Source organism: Cervus elaphus, chromosome 9 (genome assembly GCF_910594005.1).
Source record: "Cervus elaphus chromosome 9, mCerEla1.1, whole genome shotgun sequence".
Taxonomy (NCBI): domain Eukaryota; kingdom Metazoa; phylum Chordata; class Mammalia; order Artiodactyla; family Cervidae; genus Cervus; species Cervus elaphus.
The window spans coordinates 71,153,258-71,176,261 of NC_057823.1; the positions used below are offsets into that span (position 1 = coordinate 71,153,258).

General features: G+C 41.2%; 1 protein-coding gene across 7 annotated transcripts in view; it reads right to left on the reverse strand.

The window, feature by feature from the left end:
• Positions 1–23,004, reverse strand: part of EBF1 (EBF transcription factor 1) — a 402,958-nt gene that overhangs the window by 125,422 nt on the left and 254,532 nt on the right. For 4 of the 7 annotated variants that reach the window (XM_043913421.1, XM_043913420.1, XM_043913425.1 and 1 more), the window contains exon 8: positions 7,495–7,636. In XM_043913421.1, coding sequence (XP_043769356.1) covers positions 7,495–7,636 — 142 coding nt within the window. The remainder of the gene's footprint in view (positions 1–7,494; positions 7,637–23,004) is intronic. The other 3 variants (XM_043913423.1, XM_043913422.1, XM_043913426.1) reach the window with 1 other exon arrangement.

The following is a 23,004-nucleotide window of genomic DNA, read 5'->3' on the forward strand; positions in this document are numbered from 1 at the left end:
AGTGCCCTGTGGCTTATGAACTCTTTAATCTGCCTGACGCTGAGCACTTGCTGGCTCCCAAGTCTCCAGTGTTAGGATTTCTGGGGTTACTTGCTTTATGGATTACTCAAGGGAGACTTTGAAAATCAGTCTTCACTTACATCCCTGTTCATTATCTTGACTTCTTGCCGGGTCCTTTCTATTGCAAGGGAAGACAAAAAGACACCTTCTGTGCTGCTCAAAGAAAAAGACCTGATGTGATGCTTAAAAATCTGGGGTCTCTGTCCTCTACAACTCATCTGGATATTCTTAACCCTAACATTCTGTTCTTGCATCTGTCTTGCTTTTCAAGCAGGAAAAAAACAATTGATACGTGACATGCCACCCTCGGTAACAAGAGCTGATGCCCATATTTTTCTGCTAAACTAGACCCTTCACTAAAATGGGCCTGGCTGGAGTTCTGCACCACAACCAGTCCCATAAAGGGCCACTGTCTGAGTGTAAAGCTCGGAGTCATTCATCCTCTGCCCTTGTGTTCTGAAGGTGCATTGCGTTTCTGTCAGGAAGTTGGTGAGATTTCATAGATGTTCTTCTCGTGACCTTGGAATCCCAGAGATTCCTGCAAGTCTAAGCCAGCCAGAACTAGAACGGCATTGGGGTGGACCCTACATCCTCTGACATCAGAGCAACCCCTGAAATCCATACTTACTGGTCAGCATACCACGGGCAAGTGCAGCTTTAAATGGATTTTGATGGAAACTAGTCATGTGAGCGTAAGCTGGTTAATGCCCTCTCCAGGTCTAAGTTTTCTTCTTTGGAATATGAAGGGCTGTTTTAGATGACCATCTGTACTTCAGTGACTCTTCACTCAGGATGAGATGTGTGTCTAGTCACTGACCATGGAGGGAGGGGAGCAAGGGACTTGGGACAGTATGTTTCTCTTTGTTTATTTTTCAATCATCTAGTTTTCTTTGGTTGCGGTTAGATAATATACATTTCATACATCCAAAAGCACGGCAGCCCTTCATTCTAAAGGCCTTAGAAAGGCAAGTTTCTACAAGTTCAGAAAGTAAACTCTTGCTAAGCTATTTACGAAAAAAGAAATTCGATAAGCCAAAACCATCTGGAGAAAGAACTCTCCAAATTTGGGACTTTCTTCCTATTTTGAAGACATGCACTATTAACAGAATGAGAAGTGATGAGGGGTACAGCTCCAAGGTACAGTCAACTCCCTAATGAGCTCCCAAAAGCTAGGAGGGAAGGGCAAGGTTTTAAGTCACTCAGAGCAATCTTGCCCCAGGCTTTTATGACATACTAGGAGTCTGCATAATTGACACTGAGCTCTTAAAGCCCTGCCTGGCTCTCCCATATCATCTCACAACCGTCACTGACCACGGCCTGGGCATCCACAAAGGCCTGCGGGATCTGACCCTCAGCAGCTTCCCCAAACTCATCTCCTGCCACTTCCTGTGGCCAGAGCAACAGGAGCCATTGCAGGCTGCTTCTGGTTCCTGGGACTCAATTAGGCAAAACAGCCTTTGCACATGCTCTTCCATCTGCCTGGATATTTGTTTCCGCCCCCTGTCAGATGAAAGCTTACTCATCTCCTGGTTCTGGCATAAGTGAGATTTCCTCAAAGAAGGCTTTCTTGACACTTCACTCCTCCTCTCTGCTTTCATGGCTCCCCTTTGATGCACAAGTCTAACGTAACGATGCACAGTTGTAAACTGTGTTGAGCACCTTCCTTCTCTATTTACATCAGACATTCTATGAAGACAGCAACTCTATCTGCCTGTGCTCCTGAAGCTAGCTCCCTGTCTGGCATGTGGTTGGAGGCTTAGTATGAAGGAATGGAGGAAGGAATGATCTGAGGTCAACCTTACTGACAACTAAGAAAGGGCAATGTTAGAAAAGTCACTGGAGTTCTCTGTTTCTCCACAGGCACCTCAGGAGGTACCAGCTGAGTGAAGGTACGTGTCAATGGCTTCAGTCCAGAGCATCAGAAAATAGTGCATGTGATGCACATGAAACCTAGAAAAATGGTACTGATGAACCTATTTGCTGCAAAGAAATGGAGACACGGATGTAGAGAACGGACTTGTGGACACAATGGGGGAAGGAGAGGGTGGGATGAATTGAGAAAGTAGCATTGACATATATACACCATCATGTGTAAAATAGATAACTAGTGAGAAATTGCTATATAACACAGGGAGACAAGCCTGGTGCTCTGTGATGACCAAAAAAGGTGAGACGGGGGCGGGGAGGGAGTTTCAGGAGGGTGAGGACATATATACACGTAATTATGACTGATTTGGGTTGGTGTACAGCAAAAATCAACACAACATTGTAAAGCAACTTTCCTTCAATTAAAAAAGAAAAGAAAATAGTACACGTGGAAAGGTCTAGAGATGGCCCCAGCCAGCCCTGAGAAAACATACACAACTGAGGTCAGAGAAGCAAAGGGACCTTTTCCCAGGGTCACACAGCTAGTTAATGGCAGCAATAGGACTAGAATCCAGCTCTCCAGTCAGACAGCCCATCCTCCTCCCTCTAGGTCCAACAGACACTTACTGGCCACTTCTGAGGGCCTCATTACACAGAGGGGGAAGAGGGCCCTTGGTGTCTTCGGAAGCTCCATACTGCCTCTCAATTTGGAGTGATCTCCCAAGCCTAAACCATCTTTCTCCACACATCCAGAAAACAACACATTTAAGTGCAGCTGCAAGTCAATGGGGCTGGATACCCAGGGGCAACCAACAGAAGCAAAAAACTACTTCTGTCTGGAGCAAAAGGATTAAAGAAGGTCAAATGCTAAAGAGCAAGAATAACACCATATTGTCAAGGGCAGCTGGAAGGGGCCACTACAATGGAAAAGTCAGAACTGACTGGTAGCTGGGAAAATCGGATTCTCTTTCTCCACCACTTTACTTACAGCAAGGAGATAGCCCAGGGAGTCTAACACCACTCAATCTTTATTCTACAAAGGATTTTTAGTTTGACCAAATCCCACTTCTGTTTTATTCTGGGATCCTGGCATCATTATACTTCACATTTCAATCTTTGTAATTACTGTGAAGGGAGATTGAATTCTTTTGTATCCGATGCCCACAAAACTAACTTTCAATCGCCTTCCATTTAAAAAAGCCAGAAGTGTCATTAAACATTTGTGTTTGAGCCAAAAAATTAAGTCCTCAGGTCAGAACTCAAGAACAGTAAAATGTTCATCTTCCAAAAGCTCTTGATTAATATAGTCCTACTGATTTTTAAAGTAAATATCAAGGTTTGTACAAATTTATAACAATTTTTAAAAAAAACTCTTAATCTCAAGAACATCTCACCAAGGCCTTAACTGCACTTCCAGGAAGGATGACAGATGAGCTCTTAACCCCCTCAGATTTCCCCAAGGACCCTGGAGGAGGCAAGTTACCCAGTAATACAGAAAGGGGAGAGAGCAGAGGGAGGGAGAAAAAACACATGCACGCCAAAAAGAAAAAAAAAAATGTCCCCTTTAAAAAAATGAGCATTTAAAGTGCTTGTCAGCCGGCTCCCTGACAAAGCCAGTAGTGTATTCATAGCCATTTGCATAAATGCTGCCGGTGAGTTCACCATGGCTGCTAGCGCTAATGGTACATAAAGTAATTTAGTCACTTCTCCCGGCATTCTATGTCAGAATGATGAGCACCGGCACTTTGCCTTGTTGCATATTAGATCATTAGATAATAAAGTGTTAGCGCATGCAAGCTGGCAGGGTCCCCACACTACAGCTTTGTGAGGGCACTGCTTTTGGCAACGGGGAAAAAGAGAGAGAAACTGATGCCACGTGTGGCCTTACATTCAAATAAACACAACCTGAAATCTCAGAACAATGATAATACACTCCGCAAGCCCTTCGAAGATCGCTAACACACAGTCCCCAGGAATTTGCCCAAGTGATGGGGAGATAAGAAGGGCACAGAAGCCAGGGCTGTGCATTACCCTCTCTGCGGTCAACTCAGGGTCTTTGACCCCAAGTCTACACTTTTTCAAAAATCAGAATCCTGAGAGCAGTTAGGTTCTGAGGCTGCCTCTCTCCACAACTATACATCTTCCCTAACACTACTGCTTAAAGAGAAAACCTCACTGGCCTAAATTCTCTCATAAATATCCAGCCAAAGAAAATCTCAGTATTTATGAATGAAGGGAAAAAATAGGAGGGAGCGCAATTACCATGAGCTACAGCATGCCAGGATTCACCCTCTCTGGACCACACAGGAGTCTGAAATAAATTTGCCTTTGTCAGCTCTCTTACTTGAAATACAGGGACAGTTATTTGAGCACGGAGGTTTGTGAGTCTGTGGGTCACACAGGGAAGATGACATGACTGTAAAGTGTGGTCTCTATTTCTCTTATATGCAGAAAGGTGAGCCACGAAAGAGAATTTTCTTCCAACCACCTGGCAAGCAGGATATAAAAAGAGATGTGCAGAATAGCTCGAAATAATTCAGGCTACCTGTAAATGAGATGGTAGGGAGCCCAGAATGAGGGGAAACAAGGCTCCTGCAAGTCACCTAGGAGGTAAAAACAGCGCATGCAGTCTCACTGTGGGGCAGCTCTGTGAGGCGGGGGTGTGAGAGGGAGGGGCTGACACGGGGTATGGCTCTGTGAGTCAGTTTCAAATAGGATTGTTTAATAGCAAGATAAAGTATTACTATACCCTCAAGTCAACGTGAATTAGCATCAAAGTCCACTCCCACACAGCATCATGAAGAAGCCCATAGTCACTCTCTGCTGAGTAGATATTTATGTGTCAGCTTGAAGTGTCTAAATGAGTGGGTGGTTATGTGTGGTTGGTTGATTCATTCTGCAGAGAAGCAGATTTCCATGTTACTGTCATTACTGAGAACCTCAAGGTGTCTGCCTTTTTATTCTTCTGGGTAGAAATGAAGTCAGGTTTTGGTGAGAGGGAGGCCCCCTAGCTGAAGGAGACAGGACACACTCAGGTCGCAGTGATCGTTAACCATGAATAAACAGTGAAATGTCATTATTTCTTGAGTAATATGCTAAGAAGAATATGGTCATTTGTGGACTGGTCACCTGCAGCAGAGGAATAAAATGTTGTCTTTAAAACTCAGAATACAAACACTAGCCCAACTGAAATATTAATATGTCCACCTAGAAGGGAGAATGTTTGAGCTGGAAGGCAGCTTACAGATATTTTGATCCAGAAATCTCAAACTGTGAGCCTCTGGCTGTCTTCTACCTAAGTGGCTTTCTTCGCCTGTCCTCCCTTCAGGGGCTAAAACACCTGTAATTTGTTACCAACAATTATAAATTGAGAGAGTTTTACTTCTGGTCAGACTGGAACATCTGGCCCACCTGGGCTCTCCCTGCCCTTGATGACAACTGCCCGGGGCTTGGGTCAGCAGAGCATGAACTTGCCCTTCTTCTGCAGTCTCCACCCAGCCAACTTCCCCTCTGTATGTGACCTGCCCCCACCCAAGGCACACATTTTTTTTTTTTTACCTCCCAAAGATCATCACCTTCACTTTGCCAAGAAGGAAACTAAGGATCCTCAAAGGTAAGCTGACTTGTCCAAGGTCACACAAAGGCTAGAAGTGAAGCTCAGAACTGGTTTAGGTATCAAGGCTCTTTCTCTTCCATGCCATGATGTAACACAATGTTCCTGACCTCCAAGCCCTAGAGGTGTCCTGGCTAGTGAGTTTGTTTTTCGCTGGTTTGTGTTGGGGGTTTTTGGTGGAGGGATGATTTGCAAGGTGACACGTGCTCTCCCACCAGCTTCCCAAGGGCAGGAATGGGAACCTGGGTGTGGTCTGCACACAGAGCACATTTTAGAACTATGAACCCATGACTGTCAGATACCAAACTGACAGTCAAGTCAGTTCCCAGACAGGACAGTAACTAACGATCAGAGTTGGAAACAAGATTTTAGCTTTTAAGCCAGTGTTGTCCAAATTGTGTCCATTGAGTATTTACCTATTTTTTCCTTCTTCCTTTCACCTCAATCTCTCTAATCATACAATGTCTGAAGTGACTCCAAGGGTATAAAAATGGCAATATTACTATAAAGTGAGGATCCGAATAACTTTAAGTACAGAAATGGAGCTAGGAATGTAATCATGAGCAGGTGTTTCAAATGGCCTCCTGCAAAAACTAATATCCATCCATCTCAGCACTAATGAAACCATAAAGAAGCAGCTTTTGAAAGATGATGGTTTACTTTAAAAAGACTGTAAAACTGGATGTGGTATAGAATCCCTTCTAAGAGTGTTCCATCTGGCTAATTAATAAAAAGTACAGATTGTGTATTCCTTAGGCACAAACAAAAAAATCAGGCAAAAATGATGACAGTAGTGTGTTTATTAAATTGAGATGCCAGCAGAGAAAGGAGTTTCCTACCCTATGAACTATATCATGGACAGTTCCTGGTCCATCAAAAAATCAGGCAATCAGGTGGTACTTTGTGTGGTAGTGTTTTCAAAAGAATTCTGATGACCTAGCAAACTGAAAGTGAAATGGGGAAAACAAGTGAAGAGTTTAATTTGAGGAGATTGGAGAAAACCTAGCACAGTGACTGGTATCCAGTTGAAACTCAGTCACAGCTTTTTGGGTGGATGGATGGATTGATGATGGATGGATGAAAAATGGATGGATAAGTAAAGGATGAATGGAATGGATAGATAGAGGATGGATGATGATGGATGGATAGATGGGTTGATGAATGGATGGATGATGGACAGATGGATACACTATATATAGATAGATAGATAGATACAGGTAGCACAGAAACATTTGGACATATGCTCAGTCCAGCCTATTGTTCCTTTGAGTGGCATTCACTTTCTTTGGTTCAAATTTTTGTCTGGTTTCCTCTAGTCCTCTCAAAGGTACAACTAACTAGCCATAAAACGAAGACAAGTATGACCTCTTCCCACCAAAATCTGCCTACATAAAGCAGGCTGCATCATGTGGTGATGAGGGGTAAGGCACGCACAGGGCACGGAAGGGACATTTAGTTTGGAATTTATATGCAAAAAGAAACACATCCAACCAAAACTTTGGAACCTTATCTCCAAATGAAGTTAAATGTATGGTCACAGACATATACCAGTAGGACTGTAAAGAAAGTGAAGTTCATTATACAACCAGGAAACCACAAACTCAAAATACTCGAAATCTCAAAAAACTCAAAATCAGGATTTTTGTTGCCCTGCTTTGGCCTTTCATTATTTTTAAAATCAAGTGGCAGTTTAAAATAAAGCAGTTGTCCAATCTCCCTCTGTCTTTCCACCATAAGGAAAGAAATGTCAGCCATTTCCAGGGTAGGGACCTGTGTAACAAGAAAGTCTGGGCCTCCAAGATATCTTCCTGTATTGAAATATTCAGCATCAATACTGTTCAACAGGACATTTGAAATTTGAAAAGGGGTAGAAAAGATGGTGGAGTTGGAAGAAAGAAGCCAAATAAATGCACAGTTAAAGTAGCAATGACAACCAATGAAAATGATTCGCCTACCATGTTCCAGATAAGAGGGCGTACCTTCCGAGGGGTCAAGCCTCCGAGCCCTCCGCCCGTGCTTTGAGTTATTATGGACAAACATATTATCAGAGACTGCCAGGACATGGCCATCCACATTGACTGTCGTAGACACCACGACCTGGAGACAGAAGAGAGAAATGAATGAACATTTTAATATAAAAGCACGGAGGGTAATAAACTCAAGTTAAATAAATAACAGCTGGGAGCTGCAGAAAATTGCATAGCTATTTCACATAATAACTGGTGCTTATGCAGTACAAGTCTAACAAGAGGAGCTATTGATGAGTGGGTCTCTGGCATGGAACGCTTTTGATGCAGTTTTAAGTAAAATTGCACAGTTTATAGTTATACAGCAGAAGGTACACTGTTAACCATAATTTTAACAAGAGGATCTTTATTAGCATATTTTTTTTACACAAGGGTGGTTGTGTTTCACCTAAATTACCCTTCAGTTTAGACACTGAAGCAGATATCACAGTTGATCATGCAAATAAAAATCTTTTGAATCTTTAAAATATTTCCCCCCCACCACTGTGTCAGGGTTAAGAGGAGAGAGAAATGAAAAAGAGAGGTTTCAGTGAGAGCTGGGATGCAGTTTTCTCTCCTGGGTGTCTTTTTGGGGTTTCTTGTACTTTTTTCTACCCACATTCATTTAGTTAAGCAGACATCAGACCAAAGCCCCCCTCACCATCGTCACCACCACTACCCAAAAATCCTTGCTAATTAAGAGTCTTCGAGCTGTGTTTCAAGGACAAAAAGAAGAAGCCTTGGCCCAAGGTACAGTCAGTCAGATACCCTGGCGGTCCCATAAACTGATTGGAGTTTGCCAGAAGGGACCCAGGCAAAGGTGTTTTCTCAGAGAACTTTGACTAAAACAATGAGAAGAAATGACCTACACTTCTCCTTATATTAAATGGGGAAGAGGATTAAAACTGAAACCCACAGAGATATGTTTATTCATGCGACCTCTTACAACCAAATATAATAATTGTCTGTAATTGCAGCTTCAGCGCCCGCCTCATGCTTTGACATGGGAAACAGCAATCAGCCAGCTCCCGTTTAATCCACCTATTATGTTGACTAATTAACTTTGCTCGACAGTTTATTTCTTCCTCCATTATCAGCCCCTGTCAGCCGCAAGCACCCTGCAGCATAGGGGGGACCTCAGGCTCTTTGATTGATCACCGATAGATTGACATGCAGATTAATTTAATTAGAATCACCTCACTTGAGAAATGAAAGACAATGGCAAGAGGGCTAATAGATCTGCTCTCATAATGAGGCGAACCTCCAGAGCCAAGGCTGAGGATTTCTGATTTATTTTTGCTCAATTCCCCAGCTGCTTGGGAAGACTCGCGCTTTAATTGTTCTTGGTTTTGAGAGGCATTAGCCCCTCAAGAGGTGAAACGCTTTACAAGGATTGGCACATACTGAGGCCCCAGCTTCTGAGAAGCCTTTTCTCCAAGTTGGGGAAAGGGGACCCTGCCTTCTAGAGTCTTGGGCAATGAATGATCCGATTTCATCACCTGAGTTGGGCAGAGGGGAAAATGCTGGGCCTGTGAACTGTAAGCCCTGCCTGGAAAAGCAACCCCACTCCCAACCCTGTAGACCCCCACCAATGGATGCCACACCTAAAAGTTCCACTGTCTCCACCTCTTTGATCTCAAAGCATCCTGGTCAAACACAGCAGATTCTCTGCCCCTTTGCCTCCAAGATGGCAACACAATTTTTCTGTTTTCTTTCTGGGCCCTCCCTTCTGCAGACTCGAGGCTCTTTACCCCCACACCAAGAGGGTCTAGACTTTCTCAGACCCAGGAAATGGGGTCCCACTCTGGGGTCTTCCAGAGATGACTGCTGGGGGTGGGGGCTCCTGTGGGGTCCCCTCCATTCTCCCTCAGAGTCCTCATCAAGATCCAACCCCAAGCAGGACTCGGACACTCACCTGATTTTATTTTTCACTTCTATTTTGCTAAAATGCAAAGTAAACAATTAAGAGAGTCCATTCAGGGACTCAGGGTGTTCTCCTTAGTCATTGTGAAATCCAAAATTCCAGCCAGGGCAAGTCATTCATGGAAGGACACAGTCAGTTCTAAGCAGCAGTGTGCAAAGTGGGTTTTCTCTTTCTTCATGATTGACCAACCAGATGTGACGGCTTGAGGCTCTGTGTGTGCCCCATCAATTATAGGGTAATTCAGAAGGAAGAGAAGGAGAAAGACTAAGAGGGAGAGGAGAAGAAAGTTCTCTGTTCTTTTATTTTCGAAAAGTACTATGAGTGGTGGCAGAGTCTATATTATTTAAAGCAACAGAAATTCATTTTTCTTTTTAGTTCAGGAGATGACTTCGTGGGACATTTACAATTATGTAACAAAGCTGGGTCTTTCAAAGAAATTTTGATTTACTACAAGACCACAACTGAGTGGTCACTGGAGTCGTTAGCTGAAGAAACTATAAAAGGAATGACAAACGGTATCTGTTTCCAGTGTCAGGAAATACAGAAAGTGGTTATTCTAGAAGTCTGTCTTTAAAAAAAAGAGCAATGACAATCCAACATGCACCTGTAAGTCAGACTGCTACAGGCTTAAAATATTCAGTATCATTTAAAGACACTGTCATCTAATTCCTACATTGAACAAAAACTGAAAACGGTTAGGAAAGAAAACTACACCCCAGATGTCTTTCTTTTCTTGGTAAGAGAGGGATTACCAAGGCCACATGTGTGATAGGATAATTTCACTGAAAGACCAATTATAATTGGAGAAAGTTGATACCGAGAATTCTCATGCCTTTAAATTTCTAGAAAATAAACACCTTATATGTTCTTCAAAAACTCATAACACTGTACATTTTAACTTCCTTACCCCAAAATAATTTCTCTCATTCCAATTTGAAATGATATATAGTTAAAATTAATCCACAGAGCAACTTGTAAATACATATATATTTATAAATATATATAGTGTATATATATATATATAATGCTGAGATGCAAAGGGAGCACTAAAAAATCCTTTAAAAATAAGCCTATACTGGGAGGGAAAAGGGCCTTCACAGTTTAAACACAAGATTAATGAGGTGCTGACACGTTCATGCAGGCAAGGGGACAGGCAAGCCTGCCAAATCTTCAACCTTCCCAAATTTTGTCAACAAAACTCAGCTTGAATTTGGGACAGATAAACATGGAAAATGATTTTACATTTGGACTTGACCATCTCTTCCCTTTTCTACCTTATTCCTCACTCCGCTGACCCAGGATAAAATGAGGAACAGGTATATTTAGAATTTTATGATATCTGTTATAATTAACGTAGTCTAGAATTATACTAATACAATAACCATGTTTGGCTATTTAAATTTAAACTAACTAAATAAAATGTAAAATTCCATTGTTCCTGAGTTTCCATAGCCATATTTCAAGTGGTCAGTAGCCACATGTGGCTAGAGGCTACTATACTGGACAAGGCAGTTACGTAAGAACACTGTCTTCACTGAAGAATGTTCTGTTGGACAGGGCTGCCATAGAATGATTTTGAAATAAATTGTTCCAATTTATTTGTGAGGATGCCCAATTTATTTCTCCTGAAATAAGTATTAAGCTTAGGCATGTTTAGGGTTATATATATGTATAATCATTGTATTTTGGGGGAAGTAAAACTCTATCTGGAGAAGGAGCATGGCTTTTTAGTATAGCAATCCAGAGACATGCTGATGAATACACAGTGTGTTTCACGGTATTTTCTGTTTGTGTCCAATTCTCCAGGTGACAATATTCAGTGTGAGGGAATAAAAAGACCACAACTATACACAGACTTTGAAGATTTTACAGTGAAGTTTTCAATTTCTTGGCTCATTACAGTGGTTCACAATTTGCTATGTTATATCCTAGATCTAAATAGACCTAAACGTTATTATTTTTACTATCTCCCCAATCTATTTAGAACTAAAATTCAAAACAAAACTTATGACTTTTGACTCTCAAGCTTTCCTAGCTGATGTGACTTTGGCCAAGTAACTTAACCTCTCTAAGCCCCTGGTCCCTGACTCTCAAATGGAAATGTTAGTAGTACCTAACTTATAAGGTTACCGTGAGGCTTACATTATTTAAAGTGGTTAGTATGGTTTCCAGTTCTCATAGAGCAAATGTTAGCAGTGCTAGCAGAGTTGTTGCTTTGTTGGTGATTTCATCATCAAGTTCAAGAACCTGTGTTGGGCTGATAATCTGAAGCATCTTATTTGCCATAAAGAGGACCCAACATAAATTGTTAATTTAAATACAAGGATACAGAAATTAATTCTTCTACATTCACCCTTTATTAGCTTAACAATGAAATCTTACAAATTTAAAGACCTTCATGTTCACAACATTTAATTATGTAATTTAGGCCTCTTGTGAATTGCAAATTTCAATGGTTTCTGTACTTTTGCTTTTTATAAACCATCTGCCTATTAGCCTTTTACATTCTAAACTTGAAATGAAATGAAACCTTATTGCTCTGAAAATAGCCTGTAAAATTTTCTGCATTTTATCAATGCAGTGTATTTTTCCTAATATGTCATTTTAATGAGGGATTCTCTAAGAACTTTGTTATTGGTTATTATTTCCTTGCTATCATTCTTTAGGCTGTCCCTCTTCCCTTCCAATCAAGCAGGAGACCCTGTATGTCTCAACTATGTTCTCTCAAATTGATGAAGTATAATCTGTCTCATGAGCGGATTTTCAAAAAGACACAGGCAGCTAAATTCAGTGATGAGTGGCAGATCACATTAACAAAAACAGCAGTTCATGCGGAAGAAGGGTTAGGACATAGGCCACCAAGAGTTGAAATCTATATCTTTAAACATTTCTAGGGGGACGATTAAGTCATAAAAATGTTTTCCGTGTTTAAATTTAGAATATCTTGGTAAGAAGTACCTCTCTCTAAAATATAACATCTTCAGGAACTTAATTTTTAATAACAATTTAAAAATTATAAATCTTGGTTTTTAAGGCTTATATATGATAACTCAATGTAAGGAAATTAGTGCTAAAGTTGGTCTATTTCACAGCTTCCTCACCTCTGGGTTTAGCTTATTCTATGTTTGCATTAATTCAGAGCCCTTAATAAAGGTATGAAATGCACTGGCTTGAAGTACATAAAATTAAAAGGCATTAAGAGGCATTCCATAGAAAATAGCACTCAGCAATCAAAAGGAATAAACTATTGATACATCTGACTGAATCTCCAGAGAATTATGTCAGGTGAAAAGAAGCCACTATCAAAAGGCTACATACTGCATATTATGACCTGAATTGTGTCCCCCTCAAAATTCACATGTTGAAGTGCTAACCCTGGAATTTCAGAATACAACTGTATTTGCAGATGGAACCTTTGAAGAGGTAATTAAATTTAAAATGAGGCTGTTAAGGTTGGTCTTAATTTAATCTTACTGATACCCTTACAAGGAAAGGAAATTTGGACACACAAGGGTCTTCAGGCAAAGAAAAAAGACCATGTGAGGACATAGCGAGAACATGGCCATCTGCAAGCCGACAAAACCAAGCCTGCCAGAACCTTGATCCAGAACTTCCAGCCCCCAGGATTTGGGAAAATACATTCTGGGCCTGTGGTATTTTGTTACAGCAGTCATAGCAAATTAATACACTGCATGATTCTATTTACTACTTCTTGACATAACAACAATTTAGAAATGAAGGACAGAGAAGTGGTTGGCAGAGATTAGGGGCAGAGGGAAGATGGAAGTGGAGGCTACATGAGGCCAACATCTTTGCAGTGATGAAAATGTCTAATATCTTGACTGTGGGGTGACAGATACACAGACCTACACATGACAAAATAGTATAGCACTAAAATATACACATGGATGAGTACAAGTAAAACTAGAGACATGTGAATAAGATGAGTGGATTGTATCAATGTTTATATCCTGTATGAATACTGTATGTCATGTCCGACTCTTTGCAACCCTATGGACTGTAGCCCGCCAGGCTCCTCTGTCCATGAAATTCTCCAGGCAAGAATACTGGAGTGGGTTGCCATTCCCTTCTCCAGGAAGTCTTCCTGACCCAGAGATTGAACCTGGGTCTCCTACATTGCAAGTGGATTCTTTACCATCTGAGCAATAGAACAATAGAACAATCTAATACTGGTCAATTTTGCAAAATATCACTATTAGGGGAAACTGAGTAAAGGATACACAGGATCCCTCTGAATAATTTTGTACAACTGCATGTGATTTAACCATCATAGTAATAAAAAAATTCGACTAAATAAAAGGCATCAGCAACCAGAATGTCCAACAGATGGATGAATAAACAAACTGGTAATCCACAAAATGGAGGATGATGCAGCAATAAAAAGAAATATGTTATCAAGGCACAAAAAGACATGAAGGAAACTTAAATGCAGATTGCTAAATGAAAAAAGCAAACCTGTAAAGACTATATACTTCATCATTCCAACTATACAATGTTTTGGAAAAGGGATAACTATGGAGATAGTGGAAAGACCAGTGGTTGCCAGGAGTTTGAAAAGAGGGAAGGAGAGATGAATAGGCAAAGCACAGAGGAACCAGTTGGGGAGGATGGAGATGAAACCATTCTAAATGGCACTGTAATGGTAGACACATATCATGAATCTGTATAAACCCACAGAATGTATAACACAGTGAGTCCTACTGTAAACTATGGAAATTAATAATAGTATATCAATACTGACACATCAATTGTAACACACGTATCACACTAATGCAAGATGTTAATAAGGGAAACTGGGTAAGGAGTATTAAGGAAGTGTATGTGAACTCTCTGCACCTTCCATTCATTTTTCTGTAAGCCTAAAACTTCCCTACAAAATAAAGTCTACTGGGTCAAACTTTACCCTCTGCTTCACACAGCCCACATTCTACACCCAACCTATCAACTGAACTGCTCTTTACAGGCTCCTCCAATGAGTCCCAAGAGACCCAAGAGATCAGCCAATCTAGTGGCTCCCAACTACGAGCTTTCTAAGGTAGCAGAAAGGGCACCCTAATTCATCCATAGTAAGGACGCATACTATAACATGCACTAACTTTCCTTTGTTGATACAGGATCATACCAGTTCCATGTGGAAACAGTTATCTCATGTACATGAGAAGCTCAAAATTGGCAGTCTCCATGGCTTTGACTAATTTTAAAATAGAGAGTGTGACTCTTATTCAATAAATGCAATTAAGTTGAAAGATACGTCACCACAAGAGGTTCATAAGAGAAAATGACAAAAGGAGACCTTGGTAGTTATGATACTGCGAATGTATCCAATTCCTCCTTTTACAGCTTGGAAAACTGAGACCCAAGAGGCTTAAAAACTTCAAGGCCACAGGATGAATTAAGAGCAGAGGCAAAGTTGAAGGGAAACTTCGGACTCTAGGTCCACTTCTGGCCTCTCAATCCATGCTCCTGGCTGAGGTCCTCTTTCCCCTAACTGTCTCTTCCAGTACACATCGCTGTCTATCTGACTGTACACTTTAGGTATTATCTACATAAAAATGGTCTGCAGCAGTTGGGTCTTCATTAACTTTGTCCTTTAAAATCTCCTTGGCTGATATGGAAAGAGATATTCTCTGAAACCAGCTTGATTGCAAGTTTCTATCTGGTTGAAAGATCCCAAATAACTCATTAAAAATTATGGAGGACGCATGAACCTACAGGATGTAACAGAGTGGAACTGCAGGAGTGAGGGATTGAGTAGCTGAATTAAATCCACCCTTTGAGCCTCAAGACAAAAATATCTCTTCTTTTAACAGTAAGATAAGAACGGACACTTCTAAATCCTTGGATTCCTGTGCTAAACTAATTTGAACCATTAGAAACTAGACTCAACTTCTGTCTCCTGAACTGTGACACATTGTAGACATAAAAACTCATCATTGATCTGAACCTAGTTTCTCTGTGAATCAGGATGCTTTTGATGCCTTTTAATGTTGTTGTTGGCATTTAACTGGTGCTCCATTTATGTGTTCCCACTGGCCACTTTAAGTAACAGTGAGCCCAAGTATACATAACTGCCATGCGTGCTTTCGGCCTATGGGTCCACGGTACAAGGACACAGAAACTGGAAGCAAGAAAATAGCATGTAGCCGTCAGTTAGGATTCCGGGGTCAGACAGTGCTGAGTGTGAACCCCGACTCCATCACTCACTAGCCTGTAACCTTAAATAAGTAATTGAATCATAGGAATAGTTGTCAGGCATTGTTTTACGTACTGGAGAAGCAGCAATGACAAAGTATGTGCCCATCAAGAGCTTAGTCTCTGTCCAAAATAAAAAAGAGCTTTTAGACAATAAATAGATAAACAATGAAAGCAAATTTCAGAACGTAAAAAGTTCCAAGAAAATAAAATGAGGAAGGGGGTGAAGCCCAGGCGGGAACTACTTTTGAGTGGATGATTAGGAAGGCCTCTCTAAGGAGGTGACATTTTAGCTGAAATCTGACTAATAAGAAGTAACCAGCCATTCAATGATGTGGCGGAAGAATTTCCAGGAGCACAGGATAGCAAGTGCAAAAATCCTGAGGAAGGAATGAGTTTAGTACATTTGGTGAAGAAAAATGATGGAAGAGAAGGAAGGTCAATGTGCTCATTTGAAGCAAAGTAAACAAGGGAAAGAGGGTAGAAAAACAAATAAAATTATACACGTAAAACACTTAGAACAAGGTCTCACACACAGTAAGAGCTCTGTAAGTTACAACCTCAAAAGTGGAAGAATATAAGAATATCTCTGGGTTGGCCACTCTCAGTAAGCACCACGCATCCTCAGATCCAGTATCCATGGGGCAACACTGATCAAACCAAACACTTCTATGTCTATCCTTTAATATATTTTACATTTTTTTCAATAGCAACTGTACTTAATGTAGGAATTTATTTCCTCTAAGTGCAGAGCTACCACTCATCAAATCCTGTTCATAAGGATTCCTTTTCAGTGATGCATATTTTCTGCCAAGGCCCGGCATAAGGCTCATGCCAAGATACATATTTGCCCAATAAGCCGTAATGGTTTAATATATCAGGTTGAAAATCCACCATTTGTATTTACCATGTTATGTGAATTAATCCTGTATTCTGAAACTATCATTAGAGCTGCTTTCAGTATAATTAATCAGCATGGTGCATCTTGAAATTATTCTGTAGGAAGAGAGTGATTGCGGCTCAGGCCCCTAGCATTCTGTTGGTAAAGAATTTAATTGCAAGATGTGCTGTTTGTCAAAACAATATAAGACGGGGGTGGGGAATGGTGGGAGAGAAATAAAAGGGTTGAGAACGTTTCCTTCTTTCTTTAAGTGCCTTTAAAAGCAGACCAAAACTTCAGAGAATGGGCATATATTTTAAGAATCCTCTAATCATACCCTGTGGGCTTCTGAATAAATAAGAAGGATTCTCCAAAATTTATAGATTTCACCAAAGAAGGGGGGAGGGCAGAGAGAGTTACCTTTTAATGTCATTGGCTACGTCATCATTTTTGAAAGACCACACATTTTTGGTGGGAATTTGGGGGAAGAAAAACCTGGTAGTCTTGCCTCATATTTCTTACCCAACCCCCATTCCAAATGATGAGTAAGCAAAAGAAAATTGTTCGTCTCAGAAAAACAAGAGACAAACATGAATTTTGGGCTTGCTGTTCTCTCTGCTCAGAAAATTCTTCTGGCTTTTCTCAGAATGACTTATTCTTATCCATTAGCTCTGAGCTTAAGAGTCCCCTCCTTGAAAGTTTTCCTTGGTCACCTGCTTTTAAAGTATGTTCCCATCCCCCATCCCACACTGGTGTTCTCTCTCATAACACCCTGCTTCATTTCCTTAAAGCAATAATTGAAATTTTTAATGCTGTGAAATTATTTATTTATACACAGTGTAGCAACTGAAGGTCACTGTTCCCCATATAACTATCTTTTCTTCTTGGACAGTACAACTAGACATTTTCAGGCCTCTCTGTGGTCATACATGGCTGTGTGACAGACTTCTAGCCAGTAGAATGTGGGCAGATTTGACAAGAATCATTTCTAAGACAAGGTTTTTAAGCCCACAAGCCCCTCCATGCACTCTTTACCCTTCAACTGGATGTATAGAGACAATAAGGTTCTAGGGGGTGGTGGAGACTACTTCACATACAAGAGCTACTCACCCACCAGGAACACTTTTGCACCATTATGTTAGGAATAAACAACCTTCTGTTGAATGTGAGCCATTAAATCTTCTTTGGTCTATTTGTTACAGCAGCTAGTATTATCCTAACTAATAGATCCCAACTAGAATTTAAGATTCATTAGAGCAAACACTCCATCTTTCCTGTTCCTATCACAATATACTCACCACCTACCAGGCCAATAAATACTACTGAGTGCAGGCATGCATGCATAAACAAGCATATCTTACATTTATGTTCACGTGTAGTTACAGGTCTAACATTTATACACAGATACAGATTTACAGCCTATGGAAAACTTTGTTAAAGCAATAAGATGAATTTGGAAATTTACTTCCCAGTTCTCCAGGTATTACGGTATCTACTGTGATGACAGCTTGTACCCAGCTCTTGTTCCTGCCCTCACCTCCCCGCTCTGCCAGCCCCAACAAGGGAAGCTATTGATAAGGATTTAAATCTTAAGCTTGAATTGTCTAGCTCCCGTCAGTTAAAAACCAGACCCGTGACATGGTTTTAACACAGTCCTTTGACATTAGCATCTTTTTAGTGTCAAGATGAAGAAACAGGCTCATTTAGTCACAGGGAAATTCTCCCCGTCAGGAGAGAGAGCTGTCTCTATCCACCGCCTTCCCTCCTGCTCTCTTTCTCCCATCGTCCCCACACCCACAGAACTGAATGAAGCCTGTATCCACTGTTGTATTTAAGCAAGTTTGTTACCCTAACCACAGCCTGGGGATTTCAAAAGAAAACATCAATTATAAGCTTAAAAATAAAAAGATTGTACCAAATTCTCTACAAGGCTTATTCCATACTGCCTGAAACTATGAATACAGCTGAGCTCTGCAGAAAGTGATGAATTTCTCAAAAACGCTAAGGTCACGCTAATTGACATGACCTGTGTAATTAAGCAGCCTCTGTTTACACACCAGAAGCTCAGCTGCTGTGAGGCTGAGTTTGCTTGACAGAATGTCTTTACATGTCAAGAGATCAACAACCTTTCTTATGTCCTCCTCAGTCACCTACATAGGCTTCTGATTGCTGTTCAGAGGAGATGCACTCTGGCCTGGCTGCATGCAGATCAGCTGGCCTGGGGAGTGGGACAAGAGAGAAAGCAGCATCCCTAACAGGTAAGGGGAGCCCACTGGACAGGCAGGAGGGTGTGCCTTCACTCAGATGTCTCTGGGCCTTGGGATTTCAGTGTCACTGGGAAAGCCACATTGAGATGTAAAGAGGAGAAGGGAGTCTTCTCATGCCAACATGACTCTCTCTCGCTGCCCTCAGAGGCAACAGTGACATCAAAATATTTGAAACCAGCTTTCCAATTAGCGTACTATGAGGAAAATGAGGAAAATCATATGTTTGCTCATGGGAAACCTTCCACCAGTGCTTCTAGGACTCATTTCTGCCAACCAGCACAGCTGCACAGAAGATTCATCCTCCCCCTTTTGGTTTAGTCCTAAGAGCTGGGAACGTCAATATGATTTCCAAATGAGTGCTCTGAGCCGTCAGGGGCGCCTGGATTCAGGCTTCATTTGTTGAAGGGTCTTTCTTGCCCTGGAGAACTGGGCAAAACCTCTACCAATTAGGTGAAGCTCAGGCAGTCTTCGGAGCAATGGCCTCTTTCTCTAAAGTTCACATGAGTAAACACTGACCAGTACCGTGGCTATAATCAGAAACAGTGCTCAAGTTCCTCCCCTTCCACACAACTCCACATTCTGCTTGACGAGATATATTGGAATCCCAGTGTTCTTCAGGCAGCCGGCCTCCTTAGGTTCTATTCAGGGCAAACACCCTTTTGAACACTGTTCCTTGACTTCCCTGGGATTCTAATACTATTCACAGGTACCCACTGGGCTCTCAGATGTAGAGAGACCTCCTTACTGCCTCACTACATATCTGCCTAAAGGCTGTGGACAAGTTCTTTACTGTTGCACCACATTAGAGAACATCTGGGTCAGATAGACTGGGTTGAATCACTGCCTCAGGACTTAGCAGATGTGTGACTTTAGGCAAACTGCTTAACTTTCCTAAACTTCACGTACCTCATTTGTAAAGTGGAAGTAATTCCTATTTGCATGACCCTAATTCCTATTTGGATGTGTTGTGAAGATAAACATGGTAACTCATATAAAATACTTAGCACAAAACTGCTCACATAATAAGTACACCATAACTGTTAGCTTCATCATCATCATCATCATTACAGACAATGTCCATAGATGTATATCAAGATGCATATATGGACTCATATATTTATACATATAAATATGAATGCAGACCCAAATATAAATGGTCATCTCCCTAGCACTTAATACAGTTAGAAATGAACCAAGACAAGGAACACAGGAAGAAAACCAAGCTTGAGGCAGAGGCCCACACAAAAAATGAGGCTGACGATGGTATTTAGGGCTCATTGAGTTGCAGTTGCTAGATATATCCAACAATGCATAAGACCATGTGCTAACTGTGTAAAAGTGATGATTATGAAATATGCAAATGTACACAAATACAAAACAAAATGTCAGTGCTCATTCTGCCACAGACTCCCTCTTTCCTCTCCCAGTAAGTAGGTGATGGGAATAAAGTGGATTAAATTTGAGCTCCAATAAGGACTTCGTCATTGCTGATAGAGCTCTTCTTTGCCACAAGACTGACTCTAGTGGTCAAGGTAGCAGCCCCTACTGGGAAAGGTCCACCCACTTTAGGCTCAGTTGGAGAATACTAAGAAAGAGCATTGTCAAGGCTGGACCTTGTGTTGGGCAACTTTCAAGTGTAATCAAAGGGTGCACTCTTTGGGACAGTAGCACTGTCAGCAGGAGAATATGTCAGAGGTCATCAGGTATAGGACTAAACCAGTGATTCCCAACCAGGGACAATTCTGCATCCCCTTTCCCACAGGGGACATTTGTCAATGTCTGGAGACATTTTGGTGTCTCTCATGACTGCGAGGGGTGGAGGATGGTTTCTCTACTGGTATCTGGTGGGAAAAGGCCAGTGATTCTGGCTAAATATCCTTTGACACACCGAACAAATCCACCTCCCTCCCAACAAAGGCTTATTCAGTCTCAAGTGTCATTTCTGCCCAGGCTGAGAAACCCTGTGCTCAACTATTGGCCCAGCTTTAGTTTACAGCAAATATTTCCTTCAAAATCGTACATTTATATTTTATCTTTTGCAAATTGGTTATGCTTTTAAAGTACTGTCCTTTGTGAACTAAGAATCATCATCATTTTTACTCCATTTTACAGTAGAGGAAATTGAGGTTTTGCGGAAATCTAACTCATGTCTCCTTGTCTCAGTAGCCCTTCTACCCAACAGAGAATAACTACTTTGTCTGCAAAAATAAAGCTTTCTAGACACTCTCAAAAATAACAGACTGAGTTGGTTCTCATCTCATCCAAGAGCTACATTCCTATAATTCAAAGCTTTCAGACATTTCACTAGCAGGTCCTGCAAGGGAAAATAAGGCCCCTGAAATCTTACACACACACTCTCTTTTAGATTCCCAACATCACTGAAGACAATCTCTAACTCTGTCGCCCTGTGAAGCACAGCCAAGTTGATCCTAGTATTCATAAAGCATCACACATGTCTAGACACATTTATTATATGTCATGAATTGGTTCATGTCTGGACATGTCTTGTTCCTAACCCAAGCTTGGTCAAAGGAGGTACATGGCCCATTTCAAGGCCAAGGTAAGTGACAACACAGTTTATATGAAACACATTCTCACATTTTAAGACACTTAGCAGCACATATTTAACACCATCACATGTTGCACCAGCAAAGATACTCCAACTCAACACAAAAATGTCCTGGGTAGGAATGAGAGCACCCAAGTCTGCCCAATTGGTCAGAAGCTCCCCAGGAGAGACATTTTCCAGGAAACTAGGCATCTAGGGGTTCTCCCCATTCATCTGTCAGGACAAAAGGTGTCAAGGCCAAATGATTTCCAGAACTGCTTCAGAATCTCAGGAGCAAGGGTCTTCTTTCTACTGAATTTGTTCTTTCATGAGACTATTAAGTCTCACCTATTAAAAAAAATAATCACCTTGGAGACTAAGAGATCTTGACATCCAAAAATTAATGCCCAGAATCATCCCTTCCCTTTCTCCCATCAGAGAATGTGCAAAGAAAATTTGTCCAGATCCTCTCAGAGATCCTATATTTCAATCTACACTTAAAGCAGACTAACTCCACCTAAGAACATATCTTAAACTCCAAGATATTTTCACTGACAAACCACATGGGCATCCATAGATGGACGCATCATTACTCTGGTGAAGAAACTAACATTGACCAAATGAGTTAGTCATAAAATTAGATGGAGAGCAACATAAGGGTCTAGAACCTTGCTACTCCAAGTGTGGTCCATGGCTTTGCCCATCACTTGGGAGCTTGTTAGAAAGGTAGAATTTCAGGCCCACCACAGACCTCAATTAGCAGTTTAACAAGATCCCCAGAGGATTCTTGGCACTTTTAGAGTTTGAGAAGCACGTACCTAGAATTTAGCAACATTTCCTAAAGCCCAACCACCATTCTGTGTTTTGGAAGTTAACAAATGTATTTTCACATATTTTTCCTTTAGTAAATGTGTAATTATATGAGGTTAACATACCACTAAAGCTTTAAATGGTGGTGGATCTGACTGATGCTTGAAAACATTTACACGGGCTGTACAAGGACATTTCTCAAACAGACGGAATGTAACGCACATTGCCCTACACCCTGCTTCTTCAGAGATCCACTTTTAATAAGATAATTACCGATAATCTCCAAGATTGGAAAAGGAAAACAAGAGAAAGGAAGGAGAAAAGTGACGTAATTCCAAAACAGAACAAAGCTCCTATTGACCAGTTTTCTACCTGTAGAACTTTAGGCAAAGACTTCATCATCTCTATGTGCTTCACTTAACCTGCAGTGGTTTAAGCTAGTGGTCCCCAACATATTTGGCACCAGGTGCCAGCTTCATGGAAGACAAATTTTCCATGGATAGGGTGAGCGGGGGGTGGTTTCAGGATGATTCAAACACATTACATTTATTGTGCACTTTATTTCTATTATTATTATATCAGCTCCACCTCAGATCATCCGGCATTAGATCCTGGAGGTTGGGGAGGTTTAAGCCTATGAGTCCATTCGGGAAGCCAGACGAGGCTCAAAGGGTGCCACTGCCTCAACCATTGAACGCAGGTGGCCCAGTCCTGATCCTTCTCTAATTAAAACAACAACTTCTAGAGAAAAGACACCTAGGGACCCAAACTCACCTGCTTGTCACCTCTGGGAAAACAATGATACAACGATACTCTG